General features: G+C 34.0%; 1 protein-coding gene across 3 annotated transcripts; it reads left to right on the top strand.

The window, feature by feature from the left end:
- The first annotated feature begins 4,693 nt into the window (after positions 1–4,693).
- LOC107842346 (kinesin-like protein KIN-14N) lies at positions 4,694–12,858 on the top strand. 3 transcript variants are annotated; one of them, XM_016686129.2, is made up of 17 exons: positions 4,694–5,061; positions 5,873–6,124; positions 6,274–6,418; positions 6,499–6,608; positions 6,709–6,828; positions 6,920–7,123; positions 7,602–7,811; positions 7,932–8,006; positions 8,121–8,267; positions 8,354–8,492; positions 8,591–8,700; positions 8,945–9,106; positions 9,189–9,403; positions 11,651–11,732; positions 11,817–11,921; positions 12,019–12,123; positions 12,393–12,858. In XM_016686129.2, exons 1-17 carry the CDS (start codon positions 5,005–5,007, stop codon positions 12,570–12,572), a joined length of 2,418 nt encoding a protein of 805 aa, XP_016541615.1. In that variant the 5' UTR covers positions 4,694–5,004; the 3' UTR covers positions 12,573–12,858. The 3 variants fall into 3 exon arrangements, with proteins under 3 accessions (XP_016541615.1, XP_016541613.1, XP_047253068.1); XM_016686127.2 differs by having other exon boundaries at positions 5,858–6,124; XM_047397112.1 differs by having other exon boundaries at positions 5,858–6,124; positions 12,403–12,573.
- The last annotated feature ends 1,558 nt before the right edge of the window (positions 12,859–14,416 follow it).

Below are 14,416 nucleotides of genomic sequence, written 5' to 3'. Positions count from 1 at the left end.
ATCAAATGTAAACAATTCTGTGAAACTAACATCAAACATCACGTCCTTGGAACATGAGGACTCACCACAACAGAGGATGTAGAACAGCGTGCCTGAAGAATCACTGTCGAACTTGGAACTGAGCACCTGAACCTACATTCCAAGAAAATGCAGCCCACATCCGAAGATGTGGGTTAGTACCATGAAAAGGAATCGAGTATATGGGGGTGTATGCAGTTTTATAAACATCATCATCATAAATATTTATAAGAAATATGCAGGATGTATGAAAGACTCACATAGCCCGAAGAAAATCATCATAATCATGAGAGGATGAAATAAGTACAATAACACATGTGAGTCATCATATAATTTGTCAATCACTTTCAGTTCATCAAGAATATCAATTCTCATAATGTAAATATCATTTAAATCTTTTGAAATAATAACTTTCACAATTTCACTTTCAAATCACTGCACCATTCACCATAGACACAAGAAAACACACACACACTAGGAGATCCTATAACCGACATAAACCATGTGAGCTACATGGAGTCCAACGTACAACCCACATTGGGGAGAGCCTTCTTATCCTTGCTATCGGAGTAGGACTATCGATATCAAATCCACAAAAACTAGTGATCACTATATAAATCAGCCTCAGGCTCACTCCTACGGGGGTACGTAGTTTTAGGGAAGTAAGGTTGCTTTATACCTCCCACTCGGTGCTAAAGATTTCTCCTGAACTTAGCTCAGATCATTTCAAAGATAATCCACAACCAAACAATTTCTGTAATATATAAATATACATCGGGAGCCATCATGCTTCCCATCTATCAAAATCAACCACGTTGTGGATTTCTTTCACACTGAGTTCAAAACAACTCCATTAAGACCAACAGGTCAAATCATTCAAAATATCTCAAATATTCAACATCAACGTGCTTATAACGAACACTTTCTAAAAAAACACAATTTTCAATGGGGATTCACGACCCAAATATCAAAATCATGATAAATATTGTTCAAGATTCATGCTTTATATCTCCATACATGTAAATTCATCTTTCAAAATCATAAAAATCAAGATTTCATAATAATCATCATAAGATATGGGTTTATGCTTCAAATTCGTAAAAATCAAATAAAAATCATGCCTTTGTAAAGAAAATTACTTTTGGGCACAAGAACAAAGAGAGTTCTTGTTGAAAAATCCCACATACCTTAAATGATGAACTTTAGATCGATACTCATTTTTGAGATGTTAATCATACCTTTGAATGATGGTTCTTGGAGTTCTTGAACTAGGAACTTGGAATCTTGAATAAATTTGCAGAATTAATGGTGAACTTTGGAGGTTCTTGAAGTTGGATGTAGGAGCTTAGGGTTTTCTTTTTGAGGGAATTTGATGAAAATAACATATAATGCTTCTAATAGGCTTTGACATAGGGTTTGGATGGATTTTGGTGAGGGGGAATGACCAAAACGCCCTTAAAAATCAAATAATTCTCGAATTTGTCCTTTGGTGGACTGTTTTGATAGTTTGAAGTAGATCAACCATAACGTTTTACTTCAATGTCCAAATTGGATTAAACTAATTTCATTAGAAAGAGGACTCTTATATCTTTCCGTTGATATATAGTATCTCTCCCAGATCATTGTGTACAAGGAGTTATGATTGTTTGAAGTTGACCCAAAAATTCACTTTTGATAGGCTAAAGTAGATCGACCATAACTTTTTGCTCCGATAGAAAAATTGGATGAAACCAATTTCATTGGAAAGAGGACTCGCAGAGCTTTTCGTTGATATATAGTATATCACCCAGATTATTATGTACAAGGAGTTATGATCGTTTAAGTTTGGAGCAAAAATACGCCAGGTCTCAGTACTTTTTCCTGCACGTTTTACTGTTCACTACTATTCACGGTTCGATCGGAATGTTCATAACTCGTCGCTCGGGTGTCCGTTTTGGATGATCCACATATTGTTGGAAATCTTATTCGATAATCTACGCAATAGTGGGTCATAATCTAAGACATTCCACACAGAAAATTTATAATTCATTCTAGAAGATAGAACCCAACACGTTTACGCACAAAATTTCAACAAAAAATTTCCCGGGGTATTACAGAGATATGAGCCAAGACCCTTTCGACCTTCTCATTCATCGGACATGTTGTGTAATTAGGATCCAGGGCATGAGGCAAGTGTCTCAGTCTTCTCTTTACTTGTTTTCACATTATCATTGAAAATGTATCAATTTTCATCTTGTTGTTGCCTTCTTCCAATGTTGTTGAGGTGCTAGAAAATTCGGACACGGTAGATGTTTGAAATATATTAATTGCTAAAAATATACAGTGTCCATAAGATTAACATAGACATAATCTTTACGACATGAATAATATCTCCACGAAGGCATGTTTTTGTATGGTTGGTGAGGAGGAATTTAAACACTGTGGAAGGTTGTACCATCTTAGCCATAAAATTACTAGAATAACAGGTGATTCAAGAGATAAATTGTTGTCATTTATAAATAGCAGCGCTTCCAACAAAAAAATAGAATCAATCGGAAACATAAATGAAATGCATAGTTTCTAAAAGTAGATTGCCGAGATATCTATTGGAGTATGAGTCAACATTGAGAATTTAAGAAGTAATTTTCTAGATAATATCTTTATCTATCACACCCATCTGAAAAAAAAAACAACTTGCCGAAATGTCTCTTTTAGACTTGATTTCTAACTTTTTGCTTCAAAATAGTCAAAACAGAGAAATCTAGAACCAAATAATTAAGGAAATATCTTTAACAATCAAATCTATCGAAAAAAAGAATATCGAGATATTTAAGAGATTCGATTTGTGCCTTTTTGCATCTAAACTGAGCATTCAAGAAGCAAACTTTACCGAATATGTCAATACCTTTCTCTCAATGGAAAGAATGTTGATAGAGTTGATCACCAGATGTTGAAAAATTTGAAACTTCCCATCATGCTGGTATATGTTAACTGTAACACATCGAATTATAGTTAAACTCGGTCTTGATTACACTGTGAGCATATGCATGTGTATAGTATATTATAAGGATTATTTTTTGTGAGTTGAATAAAAAATAGAGGACTTGGTAACTTTTGCTATATCTTGAAATTATACATGTATAGAACAATTTCTGTATTACTATAAGGAAAAACTATAATAAATTTTAGAGCGATTTTATATATGAATTTTATTTGAATTTGTGCTAAATCTAAAAGATGCAGTCATTTTGTTAGTTTTATTATGTTTTGTACTACAACGTTCTACACTACGAGATAAGTTACTAAATTTTGATCTAGTGACTTTTCTTTACACAAAAAAGACAATTTCTCAATAAAACTCTTAAGTTTAAAAATTTTCGCGCATCGCGCGGGTACGAACACTAGTTACTATATTTAAACTCAATAACATATTAGAAAGATTATGATCCAAATATTTTTAAAAGCTTAACATACATTATTTAGAATCATTTGAAAGTTGGGGGCAGAATTGGTAGAATTCAAGGAATCTAATAACCTGTTTGGGATTGCTTATTTCCCAAAATGAACAGTTATTTTGAGAAAAAAAATACTTTTTAAAAAAAGAAGGGTGTTTGATAAACTTGCGAAAGTGCATTTAAAAATAAGCAGAAGCAGTTTTTCTGCTTCTCAAAATAAGTAGAAGCAGAAGCAGAAAATTATTTTTTTATGATAAAAATATCCCTATCACACACACAAAAATATATATATCTTATTAGTTAATTAACATATCTTATAAGTTTGATTAATGTTTGATTTTTAAAAATTTATATTTTATATTTACGTCATAATTCTTTATGATTTATATTTTATTATTTTATTTTCACTCATTTTCTTTAAATAAATTTGAAAATATCATTGATAATGATGACTAAAGAATATATAAATTATTTTATTATTATTAATGATAACAATTGACAGATGAATCATGTTACAAGATTGTATTTTAATATCACATATAAATTTTTCTCTAATATTTAATTTTAAATAAATAATTCATGAAAAGTGACATATTTGTTAAAATATAGTGTGTGTGTGTGTCTATATATATATATATATATATATAATGAATATGATGACTGCTTATTCGTAGTAAATTTTGACACCGTAAAAATATACTATTAAAAAAGACTTTAACTATTGTGCTAACGAAGGCATCATCACAGAGATCGAAGAAGCAGACCAACCTTTTGGTATACGTTCAGAAATACAAGACAGATGTTTTACAAGTATAGAGACATTGCGTAATAAAATTAGGGATGAAGTTGTTGATAATTTTTGTGATGTCTGAAGATCTAATTATTTTTGTCGTTACTTTTTTCATATATAGTGATTTAATTTATGAAATAACTTATGTATTCATTTTTGTTTGGTGTTTCAAGTAATATTTAAATTATTTAAGTAATATATCACTATTTAATTTTTTTAATGCATTTATGTATATAAATATTGATTGAAAATTTTAGAATACGTACTTTTTAATTAAATTAAAAAAATTAATTAAAAATATTTTAATAGATATTTAAAATAATTTTTCTCTATAATTTGATTTTAATAATAAAAGTCTATCGATAGATGTTCTTTTTGATCATTTATTTTAAAAAAACACTTCTTGAAAAATTATTCAAAAGATAATTTGATTATCAAAATCACTTGTAAAAACATTTTATGAAGTGCTTCCAAACGGTAAAGGTCTTCGCAGCGCCAGATCCCTATTTCAAAAATTTTCAAAATCTCATTCTTCAGCACCCCGCTCCGCCCTCCCCTTCTTCCTCCTCCAACTACGCCTTTGTTTCAATCCTAATTCCACCGCCGATTTCGGCGTTGTAGAAACAATCACATCGACAAAATTGAACCATTTCCGCCCGTTTTTGCTTTCTTCAATTACCAATGTTGTAGTTTCGTAATTATTTCCGAAATCCGATCACTTTCTCTTTCTGCATTACTATAATTTAGTAGGAGTAATTTCAAATGGCTTCGAAGAATCAGAACAAACCGCCCTTTAATACTCTTTCAACCACTTCCAGCGTAAGCATTTGTTTATTTTTTCTATCCTCATTGGTTTGTATTTGGGTTATGCTCATTTCCTCTGATTGTGTTGTTTCTACCGACGAATTTTACGTTTCGGTACATTTTCGGACAAATTTTTGATCATACCTTTCAATGTTTTTGCTTTTTTTTTTGGTTGTGGATTCTGTTGCTTTTCAAAGTTTTAGGCTTGTTGGTATTTGTCGTAGTATTCTTGTAGTCCTTACTGTTGATATCTATCACCATATGTTGTTTGTTGTGTGTCAATTATCACATTATGCCGATGTAGTTACTGATCCTTTCTTTTGGGCTGTGCAATGCTTTCCTTATTAATTGCTAGGCTTTCTTCTTCTTTTACGTGCATTTATTGCACTTGAGCCGAGGGTCTTTTGGAAACAGCCTCTCTATCTCCACGAGGTAATGGTTAGGTCTGTGTACTTTCTACCCTCCTCAGCCAGCATTTGTGGGATTTTACTCGGTATGTTGATGTTGTTGTATCGTGACGGAATGTTCAACTTGGTATTTCTTGTTTTGATGTTCAAGGGTAGAAGTTCCTAATTTGTTTGCATCTTTCTTCTCGTGTTTGTGGAACAACCTTTCGACCTCCCTGAGGTAGAGGGAAGGTCTGCATACATTCTGCCCTTCCCAAATTCCACTTGTGGGATACGGTGGGTATGTTGTTGTTTTTCCTCGTGTTCTTTTGTGGGTTCCGTTATTTGGTTGAGTAGTACTGTACATTTTGAACATTCCTTATTTTGATGTTTAAGTAAATAATTCCTATTTTTTGTTAATTTAGTATTTTGGGTTGCAGAGTAACTACACAGCAGGTGAGGTTTCAGTAGATAAGAGACGGAGAATAGGGAATCCAAAAATGCCGTCCACAGCTACTGGTGTAAAAACCCGGCAACCATTTGCAGTGGTGAATGGGGTTGCAGATGTGCCTCCAACTAGTGGTCCGCCGAGTACTGCAGGTTCAGACAGCGGGATAGTTGAATTTAGTAAAGAAAACATTGAAGCTTTACTCTCGGAGAAATTGAAAACCAAGAACAAGTATAATATAAAGGTAAGTGGATGAACTATTTTTCAGATTAATGGTAACAGTAAGTTATCGAGTAGCCAATGCTGTGCGTGGAAAGTTAACTGTTTTTCATATTAACTCATTATGTATCTGCGTCATGTCTATTGATGCAAAATTTCCATTGTTGCTATTAGGAAAAATGTGATCTTATGTCAGAGTATGTAAGAAGACTCAAGTTATGTATTAAGTGGTTCCAGCAGCTTGAAGGAAACTATGTTACAGAGAAGGCATCACTCAACTGCTTGTTAGAATCTGCTGAGAAAAAATGCTATGAGATGGGTATGGTTGTGTTGCAATAGTATATATTTGTGCCCTGAAATTAAATTTAGACTTATACTAGCTTTTGCGTTTTCTATTAGAGATTCAAATGAAAGTCAAAGAAGAAGAGTTGAATTCAATCATTAAGGACTTGAGAAATAATATTGAGGCACTCCAGGAAAAGTTTGCCAAGGAGGAGTCAGCCAAGTTGGTAGGCTTTTCAGGGCAATATCATGCCCTTTAAGTTTGGGATGTTCTTGTAGCTTACTTTGTAGATATAATTTGCTCTAAATTTCTTAATTGTTCATCAGGAAGCACTGGATTCTTATAGTAGAGAGAAACAAGCTAGAGATACAGCAGAGAAACTGCAAAATTCCCTTTCAGAAGAGCTAAAAAGGGCTCAACAAGACATTGCTAGTGCAAATCAGAAGGTAAGAAACAATCTCACACATATTGTTTTGGCTTCATTACAGTTGTGAATTCATTGGTAAGAACACCGCTTAAAAACTCTCATATCTGCAGATCCAGTCACTAAGTAATACGTACAAGGGGTTGCAGGAGTACAACAAGAATTTACAGGATTATAACAGTAGGCTCCAGAAAGACCTTGGTACAGTCAATGAAACACTGAAGCGTGTGGAGAAGGAGAAAGCTGCAGTGGTTGAAAATCTCAGTGGACTAAGGGGTCATTATACTTCTTTACAGGAACAGCTCACTTCTTCTAGAGTAAGTCTTTGAGTAGCTGTTTCTTCTGCTTTGTTGTACATATAGCTCATCACTAGTGATACTTTCATGAATATATGCAATTACTTCTTCTGCATTTTTGTGCGACTTAATCTATTATGCATTTGCTGGAAACCTGTACCCTGCCGCAATAAGGAATATTTAACACATTCCCACGTTTGTTTTGTTGATTTCTGCAAACTGTCCAAAATTTTATTGTTATACAACTCTTTTCAGTTTTCTGAATGATGGTTCATCAATAATATAGATGTTTCTTGTCTGATTTTCTGCTTGACGATGGTGTTACGTGTATTGTGTTGGGGTGATTAATTTAATGATTCATTTTGGGCTTTTCATGATATATTGCACCAAATGGTTTGTTCATCTTGATAATCTAGACGACTCAGCTTTGTAATCTAAAGATTAGGCATTGTTTGTCATCAACGTTTTCATGTTCTTATTTACCTTTTGATTTCATAAGGCTGTTCAGGATGAGGCTGTCAAACAAAAAGAGGCTTTCGCAAGTGAGGTAGGATTCTTGCGAGGAGATCTGCAAAAAATGAGGGATGATCGTGCTCAGCAATCATTACAAGTCCAGGTTCTAACAGCTGAAGTAATAAGATATAAAGATTGGACTGGAAAATCTGTGGCAGAGTTAGAAGGCATGACGATAAAGACCAATCAGTTGGAGGTTTGTTCGTTTTGATTTATCTCAACCAGGCAAACCCATATTTATTATATACACACACACGCACATCATATATACACACACGCACATCAAATTGTAATCTCTTTCTGAATTATTTCTCAGGATACCTGTTTGTCTCAGTCTGAACAAATAAAAAGATTGCAGCAACAACTTGCCTTTGCAGAAAAGAGACTAGAGGTGATATATCAGTTCTGTGACCCTTCTTTGGACTTACATTGTTATATCTCTAACCTCATGAGCTTTTATAAGATAATCCTCTCAACTATTTCAAATGTTTAATCACTTTGTTAGATGTCGAACGTGTCAGCTGTGAAGACAAAAGAAGAATATGAAGAGCAGAAAAATGTTATTTTTGAGTTGCAGAGCCGTCTTGCTGATGCCGAAACAAAAAATGTTGAAGGAGAGAAACTACGTAAAAGACTGCACAATACTATACTGGTACTTTTCAATCACTAATGTGGACTACGTTAAATTGACTTTTGGATTCGAATTAGATGTTCACTATGTATCTTCTGTCAATGCAGGAATTGAAAGGCAATATTAGAGTTTTCTGCAGGGTGAGGCCATTATTGTCTGATGACACTGTCAGTGCAGAAACAAATGTTATGTCTTTTCCAACATCAACAGAAGCACAAGGAAGAGGCATCGATTTGATACAAAATGGTGTGCACTTGTTTCCAATGCATTCAACCAGAAAGAGTTTGTTTTTTCCCTTAGTTTTTATTTTGATATATTGAATATCGAATTTTGTGTTATTTAAGGACAAAAACAATCATTCACATTCGACAAAGTTTTCATGCCTGAGGCTTCACAAGAAAATGTTTTTGTTGAGATATCCCAACTTGTACAGAGTGCTCTTGACGGTTATAAGGTGAGATATCTTTAATTTTTGTGCACTACTGCAAATAACGTCCAAGTCTTGCAAAAAAAATCAATACTCCGTTAGCATTCTTAGTTATGTTTCCGTTGGAGGTTTCTGGTTAACTGGTGCTACATTTGAAAAATAAGGATTGATTAATATCTTTAAAGTTCCAATTATTGCTGGATGAGAAAGCAAATGTTTATCTGCAGCCTCACAAGAATTGTTAGTTTATTACCCCCCTTTTCCTTTTCAGGTTTGCATATTTGCTTACGGTCAGACTGGTTCTGGTAAGACTCACACAATGGTGGGCAAGCCAGACTCTGATAATCAGAAAGGGCTTATACCACGCTCTTTAGAGCAGGTATTTGAGACCAGGAAGTCTCTTCAAAACCAAGGGTGGAACTATAAAATGCAGGTTAGCAAATGGAGGTTTGTTGTGATTGATTTGCTCTATTTGATTTGTTTCTTTCCTCTGAAGCCTTTTCACCATATTTCAGATCTCAATGCTTGAAATTTACAATGAAACTATTCGGGATCTTTTATCACCATCAAGTTCATCCAGTTTTGATGCATCTCGACCAGAAAATGTAGGAAAGCAATATGCCATCAAACATGATGTGAATGGCAATACCCATGTATCCGACCTGACAGTTGTGGATGTTCATTGCTATAGTCAGGTTTCTAAACTTTTTGGGTTGGCAGCAGAAAGCAGGTAAACCACCGGGTTATATTTTCTTCAATCTTTCAAGCAATTTATCATGTCATCTGTCACGACCCAAGCTAGGGGACCAAGACTGGCATCCGACAAAGTTTCTCCTGCCGAACAAATCCTTATCCTGTACATCTATCATTGAAATTGTGCCCATAATGACACCCTCATATTGACTCTGAGAACCTGATGAATTTCATTAGGAAGTCGACTTCAATATTACAGTCTTAATCACAACAAGAGTAGCATATATGCCAAGGGGCCAAAATTAAGATTATCAAAGTACATCATAAGGTCATTGGGACACTGCTTAAATATAAAAAGAGTAATGAAAGGGAAAAAAATACAACCAAGATATGTTTTTATCGTCTGTGCTAATCATTTGTGAACATCAAATCATTCATATATCGTTTTCCTTTTTGTGAACACCACGAGTCGTAATTATAGAACCTTAGACATTATCATAAGTATCGTTTGAATCAAGTTGTCATAAATTTATTGCATGGTAACACTCGTACCCGCTTGTCCCCATACGTGTGAGTTCACAAATCAACCTTTAAGATATGTATTTATGCATTTAAAACAAGTGAGACAAGCATTAGCTGAGGAGAATCATTTCAAGAAGTTAGGTCTCCACTGACTTTGATCCTGAAGGCATAGTCAACTCATGTTTTCACAATGTCCCAAAGAACATTTGATCTATACACAAAATTGCTGAAGCCTAGTGCTGAGCATCAAATTAAATGCTAAAGCCTCTCATTCATCATCCACTTTGAGGTGAATCATGGCTAAAACCTCCACCAGATGGGATACCAAATAAAATCAACTTATCCATAATCTATTTTCAATACATCAAGTTAAGTGAAAGGTTACCTCAAGGGACCAAAATCCTTGCTTCTTGAAATTTGAAGAAGTTGGCGGAGTTTGAGTTCTAGACAAAATGACACAATAACTCCTTATTTAATTACCTTATTGGTTGAATTGTGATTCGGGGTTAAAATATCCTTGCACCCTAGACTTGAGAGGAAGAAGAAAATGAAACCGGGGAGTTTGGGTCTTATTTTGGGGGGGTTCTCGAAATTGGTGAAGCCTTGTGTTGAGCATCAAAGTCTAATGTCTAACACAAATCCTTCCAGTCAGTGTTCATGAATGCGCTAGCATCATCGCATAATGCGATGATGTGAACCCCTCTGGCTGCATGTGGCTGATGTGAGCGCATCATGTTGATTTTATTTTTAGGGTCAATTTTAAATTAAAAAAAGTCACTTAGTGTTGATTTTATATTTAGGGTCAATTTAAATTAAAAAAAGAGTCTACTTCAATGACTACCACTGCTGCAAGTTTCTAAATTTAACTTTGAAGTCCACTGTTGCAACTTCTTCTTCTTCACTGTGCGGCTACCACTACTGCAACTTCTTCTTCACTGCTTCATTTCAATGATGCACTCACATTGCTTCACGCTTTGCGTAATTCGTGATGCGGAGCCTTGTCGCCTTTTTCCGCGTCATGCTTCCCTGAACACTGCTTCCAGTGAGTTATGAGGCTTCTAGTGCCTAGCATTCAAGTTTTAGTGCCTAGTTTGCATTCTGGAGGGTAGTAATGGTGACCATTGATCATCAATACATAGCATTATCCCAGTGGGTTAGTACTGAGTGCTAGTGTTTGATGTAAATCTTCTTCAATAGTGTACAGAGAAGGGGCAAAATTGGCGTAACACTGCACAGAGATGTCCCATTGATGAAACTTTAAACCATTGGAAACTAGATCCTAAGAGCTTCAATTTTCCTTCTGAAAACATAGGCAAATTAATTTTTAATGGTTGTGTATATTTGAAGTAAGGCTATGCGCCACTTTTGACATCTTTCCATTAGCATTTAAATCAAATTCCAATTATTTTTTTACATCCCTATCACCCCAAATATAATTTTAAGTATTGAGCACCTACCCACCATGTCAAACACATTATTTGCACAACTTTGAGCATGCACGAGAACTTAAAGCTCAACAAAAATGAACGGTGCGTAACGTCAGCCTTTGCATAAAATAGGCTTTTTAATTCCTTTTGATATCTTTGATTTATTGCTGGAACACTTCTTTTTGTCATTGGTACCTTCAATATGTTTGATACGACTGCTTGCCATTTAATATGTATTAGGGGGTTCAAGTTTTCATATATTTGGACTGGAATGAAGTTAAAATCTGTGAGACCTGTGCTCTATTGAGTTATTGTTGCATTTCTTCTTTGTGTAGATCTGTTGGGAAGACTCAGATGAACCAGCAATCTTCAAGGAGCCATTTTGTTTTTACTCTGAGAATTTCTGGTGTGAATGAGGTTCAGACATTAACTAACATTTAGTATGCCATTTTGTGCCTCTTTTATAAATACTTTCAGTTGACTAATAGTATCTTACGTCAGAGTACCGAGCAACAAGTGCAAGGTGTACTCAATTTGATTGATCTCGCTGGAAGTGAGCGTCTGTCCAAGAGTGGGTCCACTGGAGATCGGCTAAAGGAAACTCAAGTATTTGCGTGAAACTCTCAATCTCTTTTCAAGAGCTTCTCTACATTCCAAGATGTTGCTCTAACTTATTTTCCTGTTATCCGTGAGTTTCATTCAGGCCATCAACAAGAGTCTATCATCTCTAAGTGATGTCATATTTGCTTTAGCGAAGAAAGAGGAGCATGTGCCTTTTAGGAACTCAAAGCTTACATACCTTCTCCAGGTAAAAATCAGCTCCTAGTTAAATACACGATTCTGGGTCTAATTTCCTTGGGTGGGGTAGGGTAAGGCGTTTCCATAACTCAGCTAGTAGAGAAAATAAATTACTCCAGAGTAAAAGGTAGTACTTCTAGGGTTGATCTGTATGTTTCCAATCTCATTTTAACAGTTGTGAAGTGCTCACTATGTTCACACCTTTTGTTTCACACCCCCTTATCTATGCTGATATTTAATGTTCTCTAGCGCCCGCTGATCATTGCATGTTTTACTTAGCCCTGTCTAGGTGGTAACTCGAAGACATTAATGTTTGTTACTGTTTCACCGGATCCTCCATCTGTGGGTGAATCCCTGTGTTCACTTCGATTTGCAGCACGGGTTAATGCATGTGAGATTGGAATCCCAAGGCGTCAAACTAGCTTGCGTGCCATTGATTCTCGCTTAAGCATTGGCTAACTTTTTGGCAGAACCTCTCGTTCTAGCTTTTAGAATTGGTTGGTCTATAATTCTGTGTGGCAGTTTGCTTTTTAACTGAGAAACTTAAATACCTCTAACATCCACCTCCAATTTGTATAGTGGATAAAGTATTGTCCTCTGTATCAGTAATAGTGTGGGGCTTTCTTACTGCCATGTTTGTATTTACAAGGTTACACCTTTGTATTAGTACTTATTTTTTCTTACTGCCATGTTTGTATTTACAAGGTTACTCCTTTGTATTAGTAATCATTTTTTCATCGCGTGAGTTCCTTGTGTCATAATTTACCTTTTTTTAAGGAAAAAGGGTCAAAAATGACCCTCTACTTTCATTAATTGGTTAAATTTGCTCCTCGTTATACTATGGGACCAAATATATCCTTGCTGTTATACTATAAGGCCAAATATGTCCTTTCTATTATCAAACTTCACATATTTACCCCTCAATTGGATGGAATTTTCAAACCAAATAAAAAAAATTATTTCACTTAAAATTATCCAATTATCTTTTTAACTTAACCCGAGCCACCTACTAATTTTAATCCGTTTAAATAACACCCAATTCCATTTTTTTAATTTCTTGGTATTTGCTTGCATTTCTTTTATATACTTCACAACTTTATGCATGCGGTTGCTCAATCGAAACCAATAAAAATTATTATTATTTTTTATAGTTTTATATAACATTTCAACTAATAAAAGTTTTGAAAACTATTTTGACAGAATTTTTATTATTCAATTTGAATAAATATTTATCCATAATCAATCAAGATTTTAGATATAGACTAAATCTGAACATGTGAAAATAAATTGGCTTCTTATCAAATGAGTTGTAATGAATCATAATTTTACAACATGTACGTGCTGAAATTCAATCACTATTAGTTTATTCAAACTAATGATCAAGTTACTCCTCCATGCCATTCTCAAAAGCACAATGAACTGAAAGAACGACGCATATTGATATGAATGAGAAAAAATTATTTCTTCCATTCACTTTTATTTGTTACTGTTTAAAAAATAAATTATTATTTAATTCATTAAGAAAATAATGATTGACATAACCATTTCATCACATTCCCCCTATTAATTGATGTTTAGTATTAATCTTGAAAATAATTTAAGGAATAAGTAATTAATGTAAATGGTAAAACATGAAATAACTAATTATTGTTATTTGATATGTTAAAATTAATACCTTTTTGCGGCTCGAATCGGATTAAATGAGATGATTGGATAATTTAAGTGAAATCAATTTTTTAAAAATTTTATTTGGGGATTCCATCCAATTGAGGAGTAAATATGTGAAGTTTGGTAATGATAAGGGCATATTTGACCCTATAGTATAACGACAAGGGCATATCTGGCCACATAGTATAACGAGAGACAAATTTAACTAATAAATAAAAGTAGAGGGGTATTTTTGATCCTTTTCCCTTTTTTTAATCTTCCTTTTTTTTTTGCTAAAAAAAAGAATAAATTTCTTTGAAGAAAGATTGTTTTGTTGGAATTCTTCCAAATGTAAGAGAAAAACAAATTAATTGAGGTATAAACAATTGATATCCAGGTTTGCAAGTTAATGTTTATGTTGCACTTTTCTTTCGTATGTGAGGTTGACTACTTTTAACAGCATAATGTTGTTCACATACTTCTGTACTATGTATTGATAATAGACGTGTATGTAAAAAGTTCTTGCATAATACTTTCATTAGAAAAACGTAAATTAAAATGCCAACCAAATTTGCAGTAGTTAGTCGTCGGTTTCAACTTGCAAATAAGATGGTTCCAATTTTTTAGTTGTTTGTAAAATTGTAAACAAAATTAGT

This window comes from Capsicum annuum, chromosome 9 (assembly GCF_002878395.1).
Source record: "Capsicum annuum cultivar UCD-10X-F1 chromosome 9, UCD10Xv1.1, whole genome shotgun sequence".
Lineage (NCBI taxonomy): Eukaryota > Viridiplantae > Streptophyta > Magnoliopsida > Solanales > Solanaceae > Capsicum > Capsicum annuum.
The sequence above is the reverse complement of the archived record's forward strand: the minus strand, read 5'-3'. Positions and strand labels throughout refer to the sequence as shown.